Genomic DNA, 22,869 nt, shown 5'->3' with positions numbered 1-22,869 from the left:
CACATTTACATTTCTGTAAATGTTTGCAAAAGATTAACACAGTTAATTGTTGTATTATCACAAACAGATTATATATAATTGCCAGCTTGACCCTATTTAACTGCAAACTGATAGCAAGCTCATAGCAGACTTACTCTTATTGCCACCTTATCACTATCATGGCGTGCCAAAGTTGCTATGGCGGTGACAACTGAGTGCACGATCAGTTCCAGTCTGCAAAGCAACCATTCCAGAAGCAACAGGTTCATAGTACACAGTTGCAATAATTGTCTCCGTATTTCTTAAGGTTCTTTCCTAAAATAATTAATTAATCTTTATATCATACTGGATACACAAACCGTGTTTATTTTCCTTGTTTGATTTGTCTTTTTTTCATGACGCTTGGTTAGATATGGCTCATTGTCAAGAAAAACACAGTTTCCATTTCAGAGTTTTAGTAAGTCAGCGTGTCAGGTTTATTGTTGCTTTACAGTAATAGTCATCAGTTCTCACAGTTTATGCCAGATCAGTTAGTCACATACAGTGAGGCCAGGCATTCAAACACACAAATACACTGACACATACACAAATTTAAAAAAAAAAACAGTGCTAGTAACACATAAGTTGTGGTAGTGGCTGCAGTGTCCCACTGATGAATGGGATTTGAAAGTTCAGTAGGAACACTGATATCCAGTATTAAAGCTGTTGATTGTGTGAAGACATCCAGCATAATACTGTTTTATTCAGAATTGCTGGTTCATGATGGGCTGTATAGTTTTTTAGTTTGTGTTAGTTTGGTCAGAAATGTATCTAAACGATAAGGTGGACTGACTGTGCTTTGCCCTGGTTTTCAGGAACATAGTCTCAATGCTGGACATTCATATTAAGGTTGAAATAATGAGGTCAGTGTATGTACAAGTAACCCCTGTGAGTTCAGGCATCAAACATTTTTTTAACTCTAAACTTTTTATGATGTCAGAGAGAGAGAATATCCCTAATATGGTCATCTCAGGCACCTACAGTGGGGCAAAAAAGTATTTAGTCAGCCACCGATTGTGCAAGTTCCCCCACTTAAAATGATACAGAGGTCAGTAATTTGCACCAGAGGTACACTTCAACTGTGAGAGACAGAATGTGAAAAAAAATCCATGAATCCACATGGTAGGATTTGTAAAGAATTTATTCGTAAATTAGGGTGGAAAATAAGTATTTGGTCACCTCAAACAAGGAAAATCTCTGGCTCTCACAGACCTGTAACGTCTTCTGTAAGAAGCTTTTCTGTCCCCCACTCGTTACCTGTATGAATGGCACCTGTTTGAACTCAACATCTGTATAAAAGACACCTGTCCACAGCCTCAAACAGTCAGACTCCAAACTCCGCCATGGCCAAGACCAAAAAGCTTTCGAAGGACACCAGGAAAAGTATTGTAGACCTGCACCAGACTGGGAAGAGTGAATCTACAATAGGCAAGCAGCTTGGTGTGAAAAAATCAACTGTGGGAGCACTCATCAGAAAATGGAAGACATACAAGACCACTGATAATCTCCGTCGATCTGGGGCTCCACGCAAGATCTCATCCCGTGGGGTCAAAATGATCATGAGAACGGTGAGCAAAGATCCCAGAACCACACGGGGGGACCTGGTGAATGACCTGCAGAGAGCTGGGACCAAAGTAACAAAGGTCACCATCAGTAACACACTACAACGGCAGGGAATCAAATCCCGCAGTGCCAGACGTGTTCCGCTGCTGAAGCCAGTGCATGTCCAGGCCCGTCTGAAGTTTGCCAGAGAGCACATGGATGATACAGCAGAGGATTGGGAGAATGTCATGTGGTCAGATGAAACCAAAGTAGACCTTTTTGGTATAAACTCAACTCGTCGTGTTTGGAGGAAGAAGAATACTGAGTTGCATCCCAAGAACACCATACCTACTGTGAAGCATGGGGGTGGAAACATCATGCTATGGGGCTGTTTTTCTGCCAAGGGGACAGGACGACTGATCCGTGTTAAGGACAGAATGAATGGGGCCATGTATCGTGAGATTTTGAGCCAAAACCTCCTTCCATCAGTGAGAACTTTGAAGATGAAACGAGGCTGGGTCTTCCAACATGACAATGATCCAAAACACACCGCCCGGGCAACAAAGGAGTGGCTCCGTAAGAAGCATTTGAAAGTCCTGGAGTGGCCTAGCCAGTCTCCAGACCTCAACCCCATAGAAAATCTGTGGCGGGAGTTGAAAGTCCGTGTTGCTCGGCGACAGCCCCAAAACATCACTGCTCTCGAGAAGATCTGCATGGAGGAATGGGCCAAAATACCAGCTACTGTGTGTGCAAACCTGGTAAAGACCTATAGTAAACGTTTGACCTCTGTTATTGCCAACAAAGGTTATGTTACAAAGTATTGAGTTGTATTTTTGTTATTGACCAAATACTTATTTTCCACCCTGATTTACGAATAAATTCTTTACAAATCCTACCATGTGGATTCATGGATTTTTTTTTCACATTCTGTCTCTCACAGTTGAAGTGTACCTCTGGTGCAAATTACTGACCTCTGTCATCATTTTAAGTGGGGGAACTTGCACAATCAGTGGCTGACTAAATACTTTTTTGCCCCACTGTAGTTTCACCCACCTGCTGTTCAAACCTGTTTGTCGAGAGAGGTGGTCAAAAATACAAAACAAAATACAAGCTGAGATGCTCGCCTTGCAGTGCGTTGGCTCACCGCCCACATCTGTGCACACAGCATCGTTGCATCATGTTTATGCTTTGCAGGGAGTAATCCAGGTCATAAGCGAAGATGACTTGACTATAGGCTCAATGACATTAACATAAATTGCTTTGCCAAAATAAAAAGTTGATGGTGCCGTTTTGATGCTCAAAAAGTTAATCAACTCATTTTTTTTTTTTTTACTTACTTTACTTGTCATGTAAAAATGCACAAGAATATAAATTTGCGCAAATTAATATTTTCCCTTGTTATTAGGATGTTCTGGATATTATTTGTTAGCCTCAGAAATATTGAGAATTTTCAGGATGCATGTAAAAATTGATGTTTTACCCTTAAACATAGTTGTTTCACTAACTGGTGCAGCAGTGTGGTAGTGGCATGGAGAGCAACACCTTGTAAATATGGATTATTTTGAACCTTTAAACAATGTTAGTCCCAGAATTCAAATATTGAGTTGGAAAATAAGCAAAATACACTGGATTGAAGGGTTAACCTACAAAATGAGCCCAACCTCCAGAGTGCGGATGTGAAAATGCATCAGGTACAGGAAGCTGATGGAAATAATGGAAAATTATTCAGTTCAAAGATTCCTTCAGTGCTTAATTTCCAATAATATTCAGCCAGTACACCTGCCTTCACCTGTCTCTCTCCAGCCCTTTGGGGGACATTTAATAAAGAAATACTAACAATGGAGATTTGCTAAAAAGATTCAAACAGAGGCTGTATAGAAACATGATTTCTTTTAAGATCTTGCTGGATGCTTGATTTAATACACGTGTATATTTTCTTTGTGTGACTTCATTTGAAATTTAGCTTCAAATAAGCTCATAAACTTTGTGTAAAATGTGTACAGTCTTGCATAATTAACGTCCTGTATTCACGTAATGTACAAAGGATGTGTGCGTGTGTGTGTGTGTGTGTGTGTGTGTGTGTACGCGCACGGATGTGTCTAGGTACCACATCTGTGGTTCAAGCTTCCTTTTGTTTTGACAGCAGAGATTGGCTGATTATAAGCCTCCTGTCACCAGGACAGACACAGCAGATTAACACAATACCACACTACAGTACACAAACAGAGGGGGATTTTACATATGTTAAAAGGGAGGGGCAGGAGGGTGTAGAGACTACACTTAAGCACACACACACACACGCACACTGTAAAGGGGTGTAATCAATAGCTTCTTTGTCCACCTTCACTCTTAATCTGCGGCTGATCTAGAACCACATCCTTGCACTGCTGCTACTCTCTTCACGCCTCTTCTTTCTTCTCTCCTGTAAGAAAAGACAAATATGGATGTGATTAGGAGAATGAGAAAAACCAGATGTGTCCAGCAGCTAAACTGTAACACACAGATGGAAATGCTAGGTTTGTACTTTTACAACCAATTACTTTAAACTGGAGAAAGAAACTCCAGCAAAACTGAGGTGTTTTAGAAGGAGGTGTTAAAAAGCCTCTGTAAAAGTTCATTATTTTTTCCTTCGAAGGTACCACATAAAGTCACATATATGTGAGCTGAGCTAGTGAGCCAAAAAGAGGCACATGTTGCAGCAGGGTGGGAAGAAAGTACATTGCCAAAGAGAATTCAGAACAACTTCATAGTGTTGGTCAAAAAAGAAAGAAATCTGGCTGCTAAAAGAGAACAAACAAACAAAATCATCTCTTCGTAGTCGAACATCAGTTTCAGAATGATATGAAATCGGTTGTTTGGTAGCGGATATGTACTATTGTCTTAACTCAGCTCCAGGGTTGCTTTGTTTTCACTGTTCTGACAAATGAAGTCAACTCAGAAGTTTGAAAATAATATTGTTCATGTCGCCCCAAAATCAGTTCAATTAAATTTTATCTACATAGCACCAAATCACAACAACAGCTGCCTCAAGGCGCTTCATATTTCAAGGTAACGACTGTACTGTTATTATTTAGTCTGATCCCCTACTATTTTCCTAAGATAGACAGGCTGCAAGGCAGGATCTTTATTTGCTCAACTAAATCTATTAAATACTTACTCCCATGCTGGTTCAGCATTGGTCTCTGTTTGCGTAGCTCTTTGATCACACAACTGAACAAAAATAACACAAACACAAAGAAGAGGAGGAATTCTGGCCCACTCGTTTTTGCAGAATTGTTTTGATTCTGCCACCTTGGAGCGTTTTTAGCATTGAAGGCCTGCTTAAAGTCATGCCAAAGTATCTCAATCTGGTGTGAGTCTGAACTTGACCGCAGAATTCCAAAACCTTCCTTTTTAGGCTCCTATATGACTCTCAGACCTGTCCAAGTATCCACTCCCTTGTGTTTATTTTACCTTTACCTGTCTCTGTCAAGCTGGTCTGGCTGATTCAAATTTTCACCCTCCGGACCTAACGGGCGATCGTGGCTCAAGAGTTGGGCGTTCGCCTTGTAATCGGAAGGTTGCCGGTTCGAGCCCCGGCTTGGACAGTCTTGGTCGTTGTGTCCTTGGGCAAGACACTTCACCCGTTGCCTACTGGTGGTGGTCAGAGGGCCCGGTGGCGCCAGTGTCCGGCAGCCTCGCCTCTGTCAGTGCGCCCCAGGGTGGCTGTGGCTACAATGTAGCTTGCCATCACCAGTGTGTGTGAATGTGTGTGTGTGTGTGTGAATGGGTGGATGACTGGATATGTAAAGCGCTTTGGGGTCCTTAGGGACTAGTAAAGCGCTATATAAATACAGGCCATTTACCATTTACCTGCCTGCTCAGCCTCCCATTGATCAAATTTGAACAGCTCTGACCATTGGCTCCCCCACAGTTTGCTCGTCAACTCACAGCTGAAGAAATTACAACTCAATTGTAAATCAAAAACTCAAATCACCACTGCGCCACTCATCCATGCACCCATACTAAATTCCCTTGGAGAAACCTCCCTTTGTAACAATAAAACCTGTCAACTTTGAGCCGTTGTATCCCGTGAGCTTCTTTGGAGTCTGTTTCATGCTTACAGCTGTCATGGTGATAACAGAAGCACAATGACCACAGCTTCTGCACCAAAAATGCTGTTCCAGATGGTTCAGACCAACTCTAACCTCAACGCATACTCCTATGAATTATGCATGCATATGCATATGTTTTAGCCTCTTTCCTCTCTTTGCTTGTCGATGCTTAAAGACACATAGTGACATGAAACACAATGAACTTGAAGAAAGAAGCCTGTTTTGAGTACAGATATTTGTGTAGTAAAAATGCATAGATTAAAAGCAAAAAGTCATCAAAAAATAAAAACCCAAGTACAGATACCTGAAAATCCTACTTACGTATAACACTTCATACAAATATTTTTTTAACTCCACCTCTGGGGCTCTATTTCCCCCAGGGGTTGTCTTTCCCATAGTCTGAACTCTTGTCTTAGGTGTGTTTTGCTGGTGGGACCAGATCAGTATCTGTTTACACCATAGACAATAGTCCTCTGTTGTTTCTTTCCATTTTCTTCCCTCTGCTCGCTCACTCCTCTTTCATCCCTCTGGCATTTTTACCTCCTTTCACCAAGTTACCCCTCTACTTCCTCGCTCTCAACAAGCCCTCACTTTTTTGTCCTCTGCTTCAGTTTTTACTCCGTCTGTTACTCTCGTCTGTGTCCTTTGACTTTGGCCTAAGTGGATGTCAGTTCAGATCTTCCACAGCATTCTATGGTATCACAGGGCTATAAGAGTTATATGACCCTGAAGAGCTCTACCGTGTAGCCTTCAGAGCGTAAACACTAGCTGGGAGTTCACTGTTAAGCTGTTACATCTGCAAAAATAGCTGTTTTGGGCAAAATGACTCAGTTCAAATGAAGCCAGTAAACTGACAGTTTTACTCATTATGTGATCACAATTCCCAAAACACCATGACTACATGGAAACACTCAGTTTTCCTCTGGACATTTAACGTGACACACCACTGATTTTACAGGTTAGCTCATGTAGAACTCTCTGTAGTATCATTCCATGTGGTTCTGCAGAAGGTTTTTCTGGCATTTCTTGGCTCGGCTTACAGGCTTTCTGTAAGCTGAGCCAAGCCCGGGACGTGGGCATGAGTCTTATCCATTCATGTAGGACTAACAAAAGTTGGAAGCTATTTAGCGGCATTATAATGTAAGATCCCACGCATGTGGCAAAGCATTACCCAGACTATGAACTCAAATTCAGCATGTTTTACTTTCTGATTTAAAAAGTTACAGACGCTACATCGATGTCAGATGAGATAATTTACTGCAAGGCAGACACTGTGTTCCTGTCCCTGACATTATGTTGCAAAAGGCTAACTGATAGTGTAGAGATGTGAGAAAAGGTTACTGCTTCTGCCCACCGTCGCTCATTTGTATTTAACACGAGGCACTTGTGCTCTTACCTTTAACACTGAGCCAGAATGAGGTCTGAAAAGCTACAAATATTCCTCTTTCTTCTTCTTCACAATTTCAAAACAGCGTAGAAACACCATAAGAATGAAGGAATGCAGACTCATAACCAATAACGCAAAAATGTTTATCTTCGAAAGTGAAGCATTTGTTTTGATCTAAACAGTACTAGGTGACCTCATCTGTAATTATGCAATGTTTGGGGAAAGTGACGTACCTGCTTAATATTCGTGTTTATTTCACATCAGCACATAAAAAATAGTAAACAAGGTTGTTTGTTTTAGCCTTACACTTTTACAGTCGTCGCATTTTTAAGCGTCCTGCTCTGTTCTGATGTCCTAAAGTTCTGCCCTGCCTTCCTCCTGCAGTGCTGCTGAGCTAAATCCATGCACTTTGTGCTGTATATAGGTTGGTCCCACATTAGTAACTAAACTGGGTTAGTTCTTCCAGGGCCTGATCTATTATGTGCCATGGATTCTGAGGGCCCAAATACCTCAGGGACAGTATGCCTAGTTCATTAAAATTCTGTCCCTCATGAGGAAATGTGCTGAACTGACTAAAAATACAAAGTGTTTGGTGGTAAGTAGAGCAAGTGATAGTTACTTTTTCAAATATCAGTCATCACATCTACAGATAATTATTGATTCCCCATCTACAGTGAGCTAAACAGCATTTTAGAGCTGTTCAGCTCACTGTTTCTGAGTTTAGTTACATCAGATTTGCTGTTGTAGTTTGATCTCACTGAGGGCATCAACAGCTGTTTGTCAGGGTTTTTTTACAGCAGTAGGGAGTTGTCAGAAAAATTCACTGTACAACAACACGCTCAGAGGCTCAGAGTTACAATGAGCGTAAATATCATCTTAAACCATCTTGATTAAAAAAAATTCCTAATAATACTTTGTATTTGCTATTGTACTGTCACTGTTTCCTAACAAACTGCTATTATCTGTCTTGAACCCTCTGCAAGAAAGGTGTACGATACCAGGCATGCGTTCCATTAATAGGTTTGACCTTATATGAAAAGACAAACCCTTTTCCTCAAAGTAGGACGTGACCACCTCAGAACACTGTATTGAAGTGTAACTCACTGTGACAATGCTACCTTCTTTGATTGTATCTGTAGATCCCACAGTTTGTCTGAGATGGCGGTGGAAAGTGGGAGTCACTGGAAGGCAGCGCGAACTGTCCGGTCACTGAGCGGCTGGGTGGGACGGAAGTTGTCCCCCAGCATCCCATCATTCCCTTCTGGCAGCTCCGCACCTTTGACGTGGGACCGTAGTCTCCGAAACTCCTCAATCTGCAATGACAAAGATGTTTACACAGAAACTGAGGGAGTCTGTTGAGGTCTTGGAGACGCAGGGCTACTTTTTCACCAGAAAATCCTCCTTTCTGAATTTTAGAATTATCATTATTTACTTTAATTTAATTTAAAATGTTCTGATGTCTTACCCTGTAGTAGAATAGCAATCTTCTTTTTTTTCCTTCTTTTTACCACAACAAGAGGAGCACTGTGGTGATTGTGGGTTTAGGTTCCACTGTGCCTTCACTTTATATTGCATTGTGTCGCTGCAGGTATTTATTCATGTCTAAGGAAAAGAATCTGACAAACTGTCAGCTGTATAAAGTCTTCAGAGCCTCACTTTCACCTTCCTAAAAACAAGCTTGTGGGTATAAAAAGGAAGGACTAAAGTTATGTGTGATTCCTCATAACAGAGAAAGTGGAGGGGTTATTTCTGGTGATTTCACTATTTGCTTTGGTTTAGCATGTCAGATGGACAAACGAACCATTTTTACTCATCTCTGAATATAAAAGCTCGACAGGTCATCTACAAAAAAGAGCATTCTGGGCTTTTTATAATTCTCAGATCAGAATAATCTTTCACCTGACTTCCTGTTCATGAGAAAATGCTGCAAGTGCAGATATGATCTACACACACATACTGTGCAGGGGGTAGCAATATCAGGCAAAACAAATATGAGGCTTTTTATGCAGCCGTGCAGCTGTGTCACAGAGGAAAGCTTTATAGCACGCTGTCAAAGTGCATTACAACATACTAACAACATAGTAGGCATAGTAACTGCCTGATATGTATACACATTCACTGAGCACACACACACACACGCACGCACGCACGCACGCACACACACACACACACACACACACACACAGAGTCAATAATAGCCGGATGTTTGAGGTGTGTATTCTAGGTAAGAAGGACCTGCTGTTTTAAAATACTTGCTGTGGTTACAGAACATGTTACAGAAAGAAGAACAGTAAAGTGCAGCACAGTACATGAGTAGGCATAAAAAACAGCATACAGGTCAGTGTGCTGGAGTTAACTGTGTTTTTTTACACTTTGCTTTTTTACTTTAAAGGGATGTAGAGAGAAGTGTAATGGAAAGGGTGGCAGGCAGAAGGTCGCATGTATAGCATAGTTAAAGGACTATATTATTCTAGTGTAACCCACTGCTTGGGCCTGCTTATCAACTGGTGAGAAACTAGAGCTGCTGTCTGAACTGCCTAACACTTGGCAGGTTTTATACTTACGCCCCTCATAAAACCAGAACCCAACTGAAGATTTTTCTGTTTTAGTGTTTGCTTTTAGGACTTCTATTTGTACGCTGCAAACAAGAAGCACTAATAGTTGCGGAAGGAGCCATAAAAATGGCTTAACTTAAAACTTTAAACACATACTATATACCACCTGTTTGCAGGATTGGCTTTGTTATCATCTAAAAATAAGAAAATTTATCATCTTTAACCCATTGATACTTTCCAGCTTTTATTATTCACAATAGGGCATGGCCTGAGGGAGCCTGAAGTCATCCTTTCTGTTGGCATTTCTGCAGGTTCAATGGAGCAGAAAGCAGGGAACATGAAAGCCTGAATTAAATGTCAGATGGTTACTGTCATCATCCTTTACATCAGGCTGCTGGAGTAAAGCATGAGAGACCCAAAGGCTAAATTCAAATAAAAATGTATCAAAAGAAACTCGACAGACTTATTGATTGGTAGTGAGTGTAAAGGTTTCCTGTACTGTGAGTAACTGCTAGAGAGCTGTGGACTAGCATTACTGTGCAATTTAAAAATACATACAGGGCTGACATATTGATCATATAAGACAGGATGTAGAAAATGAGAAACCCCCTCAAACATGAACAATACAGACACTGAACGCAGTAGAAGAGCCACGCCAGTAAAAGCAATGTAACTGATTGGCTTACACTTGCCATGGGTAGCCGTTACCATGTATGATTCATGGCCTATAATTTTGCTGATGTCTACTTTATTTTACTGCTGCAGCAGATATCTACAAGTTGTTTCATAAGAGAAATAAAATGTGTTTTGCCGATAAACAGACTATTCACTAGTAACAGAAATTTTGTATATCAGTGTTAGGCTAATATTCTTAATATTCACCACTTAATAGATCTTGATGCATGTTCAGCCATCCAGGTAAGGAAATACTAACAAGTTGATTCTGTTTATCTAGATGTGAAATTTTCAGTGAAAAAAAAAAAAAAAAAAAAAGACAGGTTAGCCTTGTTAGACTGTGAGATTTCCATCAGTAATGGGGGACATTTAAAAGTTGGTGTGTACCGTAAACCTACGAATACAGATCAGTATTTAAGGTTTCATCATCCACTGCTGCACAAACTGGGTGTCATCAGGACGCTGCAACATAGAGGGAACACCATCCCAACAGACTCAGCAGCCAGCGAAGCAGAAGAACAGCGCTTCAAGAAGGCCCTGAGTAAATGTGGTTATCCCAGCTGGACATTTGTTAGAGCACCTAAAGAAAGCTCCAGCTGATCCAGGAGAGAAGGGCAACCGCTGCTTAAGCGAAAACCTGTGGTCATCCTGTATGTGTCAGGAGTATCGGAACAGCTGAGACGCATTTTCTCTAAACACTGCATCCGTGGCTTTTAAACCCCAAAACACGCTGAGCCAAAAATTGGTCCACCCCAAGGATCAGGTCCCCTGACACAAACAGAGTAATATACTGTACGCTGTTAAGGAGGATTGCCAGGATTTATACATTGGAGAAGCCAAACAACCTCTGGCTAAGATGGCACAACACAGAATAAGTAACTCGTCAGGCAAGGTCATTGATCAGTGGTTGTTGATCAATGGTCATGACAATTTGCTTACTAATGATCAAGAAACAGACCTCACAGCCCATTGTTCATTCAGTGGTGCTAGTTTAAGTCATTATGCAAATCTACTGTATATAAGGTTGGAAACCTGCAGTCAGCTGAGACTGAAGAAGTCACTTGGATCAGTGGCGAAACATTTCTCTCACTGAAAACGCTACGTCCAGATGACCAGAATCAACTTTTTGGGACCACTTTATAAAGTTCCTGAAATGCTTTTATTGTGAAATAGCAGCAGGGTTTTGCGGTTTTGCAGCTTTCTGCATCTAGGGTTTTTTTTCTTTTCTTCTTATTATGAAAGATTGACAATTATACATTAACCCTTTACTGTATTCACCATTATATTCTCCACTGATTTCTGGCAAAATATATCCGTCTCATCAGCAGCTAAACACTCCACTACCATCAGCAGCTGATGCTGTAGCTTCTTCTGAGAAAACAGCTGCCTGAGGACTTTGCCTGTCAGGAACCCAAAACACTGAGCTGAAAGGGCCTTTAAGGCTGAGATAATAATTCTGGGATTAAACAGAAGAAGAAAAATAAATAAAACAAAAAAAACCTTAAAAAGGCAGAGGATGCTTTACTTTGCCTGCTTTATTTGTTTTACCTGTAACTGTGAGATGGTGAGAGGGTAACGATAGAGAATCCAGGTCACATTCTCACTACAAGGTGGTGTAGTCAGAGATCCTTCATACACCCAGTAGTCTCTCAGTAATGGATCTGTGGGCAGGTTTTGTGGAAAAAGCAAACATCAGTTATACTTTGATGATATTGTTTCAGCTCTCAAGGCTGAACAAAAAACAATTTCTTCATCCCATCATGCAGTTGACTTTCTGAAATGAGGACATGATCTGCATTTTTTTTTCAACTTTATCTCACACCCACACAAAAATCGTATGGGTGTTATCAGGAGGCAATAGCTACAAATCTGCATCGGTGCTCAAGACATCCTTGCTTACCCGGTAACAGAGTGTTGGGATTAAAGCAGGGGATTATCTTGCTCTTCCCCTGGTGGCATTAACACAAAGATAATTATTCTCATTGTACATGCATCCTACAAATCCAGCATTTTAAAATGCTTTCATCTGCTCAGATTTTTTTTTTAATTCAGTCACACCTTGTACTGCAGGTCCTGGAGAACTTCAGTGATGGCCTTCAGTCCCAGATGCTCTTTACCAATCTGATAAAAAAGTAAGCATGTTTGGTTTCACAACTGACAAAGTAGTCCTTATTTCAGCTTGAACTAGTTGATAACGATAATGCTACCAGTGATTGTGTTTAAGCAGGACTTTTATACTTTTATGTCTGCAGGAAGTAAACAGGGAATGAAGTAAGAATTCTGTTGAGAACAGGATGTGTGTAGTGTTAGGTCTGAGGTCAGGAATGTTTTGGGTTGAAGAAAGAGTGAGATAGCCACTGTTTTTTGTCAAGGTTTTTGAGCAGGTTTCTCAGCAGACTAGCTTTTCAAGAGGTCTACTGAGAGTTCTTGAAAACCCGGTCTCATTTCATGAGCTGAGGATTATTCCTTATGGAGTGCATTAAGCATGTAAATCAGGGGAATTTCACAGGAACGTGGCAAACAATACATTCCAAACTGACTCATTCTCAGGCCACACCAAGCATATCTAGAATTTATCTGATCAGTCATTTAGGAAAACAGCTTTTACAATGCTAGGAAGGAAAGTACATTAGGGCTGATAAAAGCAAATGTTTATAAAAATGCATGTCAAGACTAGACTTAAAACGGGCATTGTGGCTCAGTCCCAGTTTAGGGAGCCAGCATATAACTTAGAACTCCACAGAAAGACAGCACCTTTTACTTTGTGTTTAACTGAGCATTCACAGGCTGCATAAGATGTCACCAAACACTCTGTAGCTGGATCATATACATGGAAAATGGGACAGCCTTTTTAAATGGCACTTCCCCTGAGCTGCACTTAACAGGGAGAAATGGTGTGTTTAAGTGTCTTTTTTTAAGCATGGAGAAAAAAATGCATCTGTTTTATGAAGAAATGTATTTAAATTTATGTTATTTTTTTTGGGGGGGGGGGGGGGTATCTGTATTTCTTTCTTTCTTTTAAAGTTCTTCAGTGGAAGCTTTACAGACATTTTCAAACATTTAAAAAATGCAATATATCAAGCAATAACTAGTTTTGACAATGTCTGTCACACTGGGGACAGTGTGATGATTTTCTGCTGGTAAGCCTCAGTTGCATTCATGTAGATGTTGCTTTGACCTGCCTAAACATTACTGCAGAACACGTATTTCTCTGTGGAGAAAGTATTCATTAATGCCACTGGTCTTTTTCAGTAGGATAATACACACAACACTTGACAAAGAGTTCAAAGTATTGGGCCCCCAGATTTCCCAGTTCACAATAACAAGTGTATGTGGAATGTGCAGGAAAAACAACTTCATTCCATGAATGCTCCACCTCCTAACTTCCAGGACTGAAAAGACACTGACTTTAACGATGTTTCTGACTGACATAGAAAATAGTTTCTTGGCTATGAATAAACAGACATTGTAAATCAATCCTTTATCAGGTCACTTTGCCAGCCTTCTGGCTCTGGATGCTTACCTGCACAAAAAGAGCTATGATAAGTACTCCATTCTTCTTCCCTAGAGCATCCTCCAATGTGTTAAACAGAGTGCTGTTCCAGTGAATCAGATGAAGCTGCACACAAAGAAACAACACATTACAATCTGTGATTGAGTGGCATTTGCTGTAGAGAGGACACGTTGTGAGTGAGTGAGAAACCATCAGCTTGTGGTGACTGAAGGCTTTTTGTAAGGGCTTTCACATAAACAAAGGGACGTGTACAAAGCTTCGACCCTGAAAGCAGTAAATACAAGACCAGACTGAAGTTACATACATGATAAGACTTACAGCTGCCATGCTATGTGTCTTATTATAACAGACACAGTGGAAAAAACATTAATGTATAATATCTTTGTGATCTCTGAGCTGCCTGTTTCATTATCAATAGCCTTCTGCACTGAGAACTGATAATGTGTTTTGTAAAAGGAAACATAAGCTATCGTAAAAGGGTAGTTCTGCTGCTACAAACAGGAATGGAAAGAGACACTGAGCTATACTGAGAATAATATCTGCAGTAGATTGAGCTCAGTACAATCGGCACAGTAAACTGTATTTACCACTGTCTTCAAATAAGCCAAGCTCTCTTCACACAATTTTCCCTTGTTGACTACGGACAAACACTAAAAATGGGAAAATGGGACATTTGTAGACCAGCAAGTCCAATGTTCTGTTGTCAGATTCATATATTTTTGGTGTCCTAATAATTAGGAATTTATTAGGTATTTACCTTGAGGTCCAGTAAAATGCCAGATATTATATTGTGCAGGAACGTTATCTAAGAAAGTTCACCAGAATTTATAACATTAGTGTTTGAAGATGGAGTCCAGTTTTGGGAAATGCAAAGTTGTTGTAGATGACAAGATAAAAATGGGATTGACCTAACGTGGAGTAAAAACCAAAGTAGAAACAGCTCACACATTTGTAAACAAAAAAAAAATGAAAATATAAATGTAGGTTTTTGGATGGAGTGGTACAGTTTCTTGATGAACTGTCAGAGAACGCACCGTAAAGATTTCACAGACACACAGAGTCACAGAATGTTTGATTATGACTGTGGAACAATGCTATTGATATCAAAGCAGATACTTTTCAAAGAAAAAAAAGATTTTGTCTTCAAGGACTCATCAAACTACAGTGTTAGCTGAAGACAAGTCTAAACAAATCAGTGCATTTCTTTGGTGTTTGGGGTGTGCTTCATGGTTATGGCCTTGCTTTTTTCTCTTTTTTCTCCTTGGTTTACCTCCATAGGGAAAGCCTTGAAGTTGACCGTGTGCTCCGATCCTCTTTGGTTCTCTTTGCCCCAGTGGAATCGAACCTCATGAAGCTCATACTCGTGATCGCTTGGCAGTGGACCTCCAGTAACCACTGTCACAGGAAACCAGAGGGTTTATGATCAAGCACGTACAGGAAGAAGGCTAAATAGGTCAGAATAATAGTCGGTGTGAGAGAAAGGGGTCATTTGTTATGCGATGCAACTTTTTTGCTTTTCCCTTGTGAGAAAAATATACATTAATCACCTCCTACCAAATCTCAAAAACTATTCATACATCCTGTTTCAAAGCAGTTTAGTCAACAATTTGTGTTTGCTGATATGATGTCATGGCTGCTGGGAGTTACCTGACTTGGACCTGAGAATAATACGGACAGTGTGTCCATCATTGATGACCTCGCAGTCTCGACACACCACGTAGTTTGGTGACAATCCAACATCCAGGAGTGACGGATCGTAGTGAGCCTCCCTGGAGTTTAGATTAATGGGAGACTGGTACTCGCCATTGGCTGCTGGGAAATGAAGTCCCCATTCTACACCTTTATGAGCAAAAATAGGCATAAAAATGCACATGAAATAGAGCATACATTCAGATTATTGTTGTAACATATAGGCTTACTAAGAACATGACCATTAAAAATGGTTGCACAGTTTTAAGTGTTCTGCCAAGTCACACTTAAAAGTAAAGGGAACTGTTGCACCAGCTGTTTCAAAGTTCAAACTTTGACTAGCTGTAATATGTTACCAAAGTCATCATCTACACTTAATTTAAACAATATACACCACATAAAACAGCTCTTATGAAGGGCTTGGTCATTGCTAAATAGGCGTCCATCCTGTGCCTCAAATCAAGTACTTCCCTAAGTACCATTTGAGGTAAATAATGGCTTTCACTGACAGCTTTATTCAGAGCAGTCATAAGCAGCATCAAATATTGTTTAAGGGTCAAAAAAATGAAAGCAGCATGGAAGTGGCTTAATCTGCATGCCATATGAAGGGTACGAGGTTGCAATAAGCCCTGCAACAGACTGGCGTCCAGGGTGTACCCTGCCTCTCAGATGAATGGATGGATGGATTGGATAGATATCTATGGTTACAAAAAGACTTCCGGTGAAGTCTAGAGGGAAAATCTGTAAAAACTTCCCAAATGAGTTCATGGAATCGGTCATAAAAATAGCAACACTATTTTTCTTCTTCGCTCAATGACATCAGTTTCTAACTTTCTGCAGTTTCGCTTCTGGATTTTTGGTGAAAGTTTGTACAATCTGTGATCAGATGCTGACAGCAGGCAGAAATCCAATCACAGTCAAAGGTTTCAAATGCCATACTCACAACTCAAGTTTTAATTGGTGAACATGCAATCAGTCTAAATTCATGTAGGAAGGAAATATGTTGTGTACTTAATGTTGTGTGCCAGTAACACAAGTATCCAAATTAAGATACACCTTTAGAGATTTATTTTACCAACAGCTGGTCCAACCCAATCACTGACCCTGAAACTTAACCATCAATTCAGCTGTCATTCACTTTGGTCTTTTTCCCATACCAGAAAAAATCCCCTTCATGTTGTTAGCCATGCTAACAAAGCTCACTTGCATGGCTAGTGCTTGCTCACTAGCCTCGCAAGTGAGCAAACATGTACTAGACAGGGAATTGTATGTTTAGAGTACAGTTACCAGTTAAGATTTCAACAAGTCATCCAACTTGACTGGTCATTTGCTCTTCCTACTGGAGGAACGTGGGGGGGGCTGTTTTATATAAGAGGGGAGTCAGAAATGTTTTTTTATTAGCAAGTCTACAAGCAGTAAAGTCATAACCTGTAATTATTATAATAAATATGGCAATGGTAGCCTAGTAACAATGAAAGCACATTTTATGGTACCATAAGTGGCACAACACAGACAACTGATTGATTAGTATGAAGATGGATGGATAGTTATTTACTGGAGTTTGCTGCTCTCTCTCTCTCATATATATATATATATATATATATATATATATATATATATATATATATATATATATTAGGGGTGCAACGATATTCGTATCGATATTGAACCGTTCGATACAGTGCTTTCGGTTCGGTACGCATATGTATCGAACAATACAACATTTGTAATTTATTTTATCAACTTTCCTTCTGACGATGCTGTCTGTGTTGAGCGCTCAGTGAATCTGCATTCGACTACTCCGCCTAGGCTGCACTGTCCAGCGCAGATCCACTGAGTGCTCAACACAGACAGCATAGTCAGAAGGAAGAGCGCAGGGCAAGCTAGCAAGACAGAAGTTAAGCTCTCCAGATCTGGCGTTTGGAATTATTTTGGTTTTCATGTGACGTATGACCCTGAAGGTAAGCGAGTCATGGACTAAAGTAAAACAGTATGTTGGATGTGCCATGCAATGCTCAATTACATGGGTGGGAGCTAGTGTGTTAGCGCAGTTAGCTCGTTAACGTGTTGGCCGTCTAGCCCCATGCACGGGGCGATCGGCGGTAGCTCGTTAACGGAGATTTGCCGTGTTGTGGCGTTAAGGTCATTTCAACGAGATTAACCTGAAATCACTAGTGGGAACACAACGAATATGACTGCACATTTATACCGACATCATCCTAGTGCAAAGACAAAAACAACAAGCATGCTACTAACTTTAGCCGAGTCATTTAGACAGCTGTTAGCACATGATTCTCCTTATGCTGCTGAGAATATAGCCCAGAAGAAGCGTATAGTATAGCTTTTATTTTGGAAAGAGACATTTCTCTGTAATAAACTCTCTTTTCCAAAGATGAGTGATTCCTCAATCAGATACAGGGCTTGCAATATCGCTAGCCCGACGTCCTGGGGCTAGCTATTTTTTTCAGTCGGGCTACCAAAATCTATCTCTTCCCTGCCCGTCGGGCTATTGTAGGAAGAAAAATATATGTCAATGCTTTTGCATTCTTTCAGAAATGTAGCTGGGTAATTATGTCATTGGCATCGGTGAGCCACTGTCAATATGTGACATATTGAAATCGCGTTTGAATTTGCGCTTGTTTTTTTGCTTTCACTTTGCAATCGCGCGAACTGTGTATAGAGAGCGACAGCACTGATCTGTGAGTGATGAAAATTTGTGCACCAATTCCTCTGACATCGTCTTATTAATCGTTAGCTCACTATGCAAACATGACAAGTGAAATCTCCCGCAGCAAGCTTAAACATGTGAGAGGTTGAGGATATATATTTCATTTCTTCTGAGCCAAATAAGACAGGTCAGGGTGAAGAAGTGACAGCCAAAGAAAAGCTTACCACAAAACGGAGAAGTTATGACAAATCAGACTATAAGGCAAAAAGAAAGTGCAGCTTCATGGTTTCATGGACAAAAGAATTTCTGTGGCTGCAATATGATGAGCTAAATAACCAGGGCTGCACATAAGTGGTCCGCAGGTGCGCATTCGCTGTCAAAATAAAAAACGCGCACAAGGGTTAGGGTTAAATTTAAAAACTGTACTTTTGAGTTAAAATATATATTTATAATTTTAATAAATGACAAATTAAAAAGGCATGAACATTTTTTTTGTATCGAAAAAATATCGAACCGTGACACCAAAGTATCGAACCGAACCGAACCGTGAATTTTGTGTATCGTTGCACCCCTAATATATATATATATATATATATATATATATATATATATATATATATATATAAATATATATATATATCCAAACTCCAATAAATAACTATCCATCCATCTTCATACTAATCAAACAGTTTAAATAGTAGTTGTGGTTTAAATTGGGGTTTGTCGCCACAAAATCAAAGTCAAATAATATCCCCTGAAGTGATATAAACAGATCTGGGTGTGTGCTTGAGAGGAAAACGGTGGTTTCAGAAGAACGTGTGGGGACACGAGACTGGCTAAAACTGGTCTTAAGTCCCTCTTCCTCTTTGCCTTGTCCTCATTCTGGTCCTGAGTTTCTTTCTGCTTCCTCTCAGTGTCTAGTAAACAGGACTTCTTGCAGTGAGTGTGACAATGAGATTACTGTTCATAAAAACAAAATTAAGCAGACTGCAGTTGTAAAAACAGGGCAAGTCTGTCCTAAATGAGACAGATCACCTGTTCACAGCACAACACTAGTAAGGCCTTTGCTATCAGTTTAATAGAGTGTGAAGATAAACAAGTGTAGAGAAAGTGATCCCACTGAAAGACAGAATTTGCTTCACTTTTCAGCTGACTGCAACAGTAAGAGATGTGTACAATGTGCACAACCTGCTGCGTTTTTAGAAAAAGGAAATACACACTGGCAGTATCGTGTTCATGGAAAGTCCAGTACACCCATCTGCCTCCAAGACAAGGAGCTCAGGCCTCACAGTGTGCCTTTCTGTTGGGACTGCAGATAGACGGTCCTCACTGGCTGACTACTCACACCATAGCAAAGAAGCATGGGGCAGTGGTCACATTCTCGCTTTCCTCAGCAACTAAAGCCTTAACAACAGTTTACTAAAGGCAGTGAGAATTTCAGTGGCACTACTAAATTGCGGATTGTTGCTTTAATGACCTCAAATTAAGGACTTAGCTTTGTGAGTAATTACGGTTTTTTTGCTTCAGCCATTGGAAAAGAATTTGGTGTTGTTAACTTTAGTGTTAGATGATATCATTCTTATGTGTAAGCTAATCAAGAAATGACTGTGCCAGCTTGTTAGCCACACAGGCGTTAGTTGGTGGCCATCTGATAGCCACCACTCAGCAGGGAAAATGTGCACCTTCAGTGGTTGTTGGAGGTTCTGGCAGGCTCTGTGAAACCAACTGATCAAATCGCAGACCAGTTAGTCAGTGACCTTGTAATTCACTGGTTGCAGCAGAAAGATGTGCTTTCTTTAACTGGTTGTGGGTGGTTGCTGGAAGTTGCTGGCTGTTGTTATCAAGAAAGTGTTTGCAAGCAGATGTAAAGTGGTACACCAAAACCCTTCTTTGAGAAACCCCCTTTGCTTTACTTGATAGCAGGCTGCCACCTTTGCAGCAGTTTATATGGAAGATGCTGAAATTTCTGTAAACACTTGCAAACTACTCACCAACTGTTAGTGAAACTAAGAGTGACGAAAATGAGAAATTGAGAGCAGTCAGAGTAAAAGTTAGGGTTAGCCCTAACCCTAACCCAATTTATACTGCACTTGTTCCACTTTGACTAAAGCTTGTGGCGTAAATGACAACTCGTTGTAGAAAAGTCTGTCTTCAATGCAAACTGCAGGTGACCAAAGCTATCACAAGCAGATTCTTGGTGTAGCTGATTTCACCTGGCAATAGCAGCAACAATTTGCCAGCAACATTTTTCCCTGGTGACCAGAGGTTGTCAGGGGGTCAACCAACCTCTAGGTCTATGTGACTGACACCTTAGCTAAGTCCTAAGAAAGGAAACTTTTGCTTATTACACAGCAGTGAGCTCTGTCAGCTCATGGCAAGGAAGTTCTGTACTTGTGCTTATAAATTAAGATGAAGAATTTCCTGTGGGAACCTCTCATCTCCTCTTAGCTAACCAGGTATTTGCATGTCAAATATTAGTGTCTTAGATATACATGGTATTCCATATAATTTAGTATACTTACAGTAAGAATTTCACAGTTCAGTGTGACAGTATATCCCTCGATGCTCAGTAAAAGCAGCATTAGCAGAAAGACAAAGTGAACACATAACTACATGACATACTGAAAGTATGACAGTAATGTTTGTAACCTATGTTCAAGTGTTTATGTGCTTTATTCAGTTTCTCTGTAGACAAAGATATATGAGTGATATATGAGTGACAGCTCTTAATGCCAAGTCATTTTGGAGTTTTATTGTATGAATTGTAGAGTCCAAGGAAATCTTTGCTCTGCTGTAAGTCTCTGACCAACAACTGTCTGTTGCAAGTCTCCTATACTTTTAGCAGTGCAGTGATAAACAGCTGTTTGCTGGCAACTTGATATTGTTGCCAGCAAAAAGTGATATTGTTCTTGTGATATTTTTCTATATGACTGACTGTAAATCATGCCGTTCGAGCAACCTACAGCATAGGAGATGAGAGAGTAAAACCATTAGTGGTGTTTTAAAAACATATTGGTCTGACAGATGTTGTACAGTGTATAACCCAAATCCAACTAAAGAATCAAATTGCATTTTTTTTTAAATGTTTTGAAAAAGTGTAAAGTTTTGGGTTGTCCCCCTTAAAACTCCTCCTGATCCTTAGCTTTTCACACATCTCCAGCATCCCTTCACATGCTGAGAGAGCCCAGCCTACCTTCCTCATAGCCCCAGTCCAGCTCATCTTTCCCCGGAGTATAATCCGACTCCTCATTCACATTGTCAGCCATGGTGCTTTGCAGTCTACTCCCTGTGGCTAGAAACCAGTCTGTCCTCCCACTCACGGCTCCCCGTCACTCTGGTTTTAACTGGTTTTGGACACAAACTGAAGTCTGCTGGATGGATTCCCAGCTCAACAACAACTCTCTCTTTTCTTTGATGCAGTTTCTCTTTTCTTCCTTTTTTCCGTCTGTCTCTTCTTAACCCACTTTCTTACTCTCTCTTGCTCTCGTCCTCCTAAAGAGACAAGCTGATGATGTGTGCAGACTGCTCTGCCTCTCTGAGCAGCTCTTTACTCTGTGTTGCTCCACCTCTTTTCTCTCGCTACTTTGCTCTACTCTTATCTCTCTCTCTTCCCCTCTCTCTCTCTTCCTTTCTGTGTCTCTGCAGGTGTGCTTGCTCACCCTGCCATAAAATGTCAGAACAGTGTTTCTTTTTCATCTCCCTGCCCTGTATGCTCCCTGTGTTCAGAGGTGAAAATAAACTGTAAAGCATATCGGCTTTAATTATTTTTTCTTTCTTGATTTATTTGTTATGATCGTTTACCCTTTCTGCTGTTTTCGGAACCACAGTGGTTGTGTGTATGTGTGTGTGCTGGAATGCTGGCAGGAAGGTCGAGCTGGCGTTTCTGTTGGAGGTCACAGATCCACCCTTGGGTGAAGGAAACAGCAGTGGTTGAGAAAACATGCAAAAAGTAGCATGAGGGTGAAAGTGAAAGGCCAACTCTACTTCAGACTTGATGACTTCAAGATGGACAAAGAAAATGGCTCTCAAACACCCACAGAAACCTTTGGCTACAACTTCATGGCCTATCACAAATGAGTTTGAACACTGAACAGTGCTTTATATTTCACCCTGTTATACATTCTTTAATTACCAGTTGTTGTCATTTGTAATATTTTTCAATTTTACTGTATTTTGGGAGGTGGAGTCTCAAATGGGACAAATAATTCATAGTATTGACATTTTTTCCTTTGTTCATTCCCTGCTTTCCTAATCCATATCCTCCAGGCTGCTCTCGTTAATTACCCTACATTCTTTATCAGGAAACTGTCCTTGGAAACTGTCCTCAGAGCAAGCTAAATGAAGAAGAGCTCCCTTGATATGCAGGAGCATCAGCATTTAAAGAACAGCCAACAGGAGTGTCCTCCCGATCTGAAATTCCCAAAGTTACCAAATCATGGGATTTGCTAGATTTTCCAAGAGCCAAGAGGAAGTGCAGAAGTCTAATTTGCACTCAAATTTTTAAATTACACAACATATCATTTTACTTAAGTAACAGAACAGGTTGTTACCCTCTGACTCCCAAAAACCTTATAGGAGTTCATGCTGAAATGACATATGAGCGTTCTTAAACTGTAATAGTATCACCCAGGAAGAGCAACTGAATCCCTGTTTGGAGACGGAACGTGTGGTGGTTGTGTAATCAAACACAAGACCTTAAGCTATGAGCGGAGGTTTTTCTTTAGGTA

At 40.5% G+C, this 22,869-nt stretch overlaps 1 protein-coding gene across 3 annotated transcripts; it reads right to left on the bottom strand.

Moving 5' to 3' along the window:
* Positions 1 to 431: 431 nt before the first annotated feature.
* Positions 432 to 21,703, bottom strand: ca8 (carbonic anhydrase 8 (inactive)). Of its 3 annotated transcripts, none has more exons than XM_085254579.1 (9): positions 21,336 to 21,703; positions 15,433 to 15,624; positions 15,056 to 15,180; positions 13,795 to 13,890; positions 12,330 to 12,392; positions 12,172 to 12,220; positions 11,820 to 11,932; positions 8,146 to 8,354; positions 432 to 3,982 (listed from the first exon to the last, which is right to left on the bottom strand). In XM_085254579.1, exons 1-8 carry the CDS (start codon positions 21,406 to 21,408, stop codon positions 8,220 to 8,222), a joined length of 846 nt encoding a protein of 281 aa, XP_085110705.1. In that variant the 5' UTR covers positions 21,409 to 21,703; the 3' UTR covers positions 432 to 3,982; positions 8,146 to 8,219. The 3 variants fall into 3 exon arrangements, with proteins under 3 accessions (XP_085110705.1, XP_085110704.1, XP_085110706.1); XM_085254578.1 differs by having other exon boundaries at positions 8,160 to 8,354; XM_085254580.1 differs by having other exon boundaries at positions 8,160 to 8,354; positions 15,433 to 15,618.
* Between the last annotated feature and the right edge of the window lie 1,166 nt (positions 21,704 to 22,869).

The sequence above is a fragment of the Mchenga conophoros genome, linkage group LG18 (genome assembly GCF_057382185.1).
Source record: "Mchenga conophoros isolate Kocher_MC1m ecotype Shallow Benthic linkage group LG18, M_conophoros_male_GT1.1, whole genome shotgun sequence".
NCBI lineage: Eukaryota > Metazoa > Chordata > Actinopteri > Cichliformes > Cichlidae > Mchenga > Mchenga conophoros.
The sequence above is the reverse complement of the archived record's forward strand: the minus strand, read 5'-3'. Positions and strand labels throughout refer to the sequence as shown.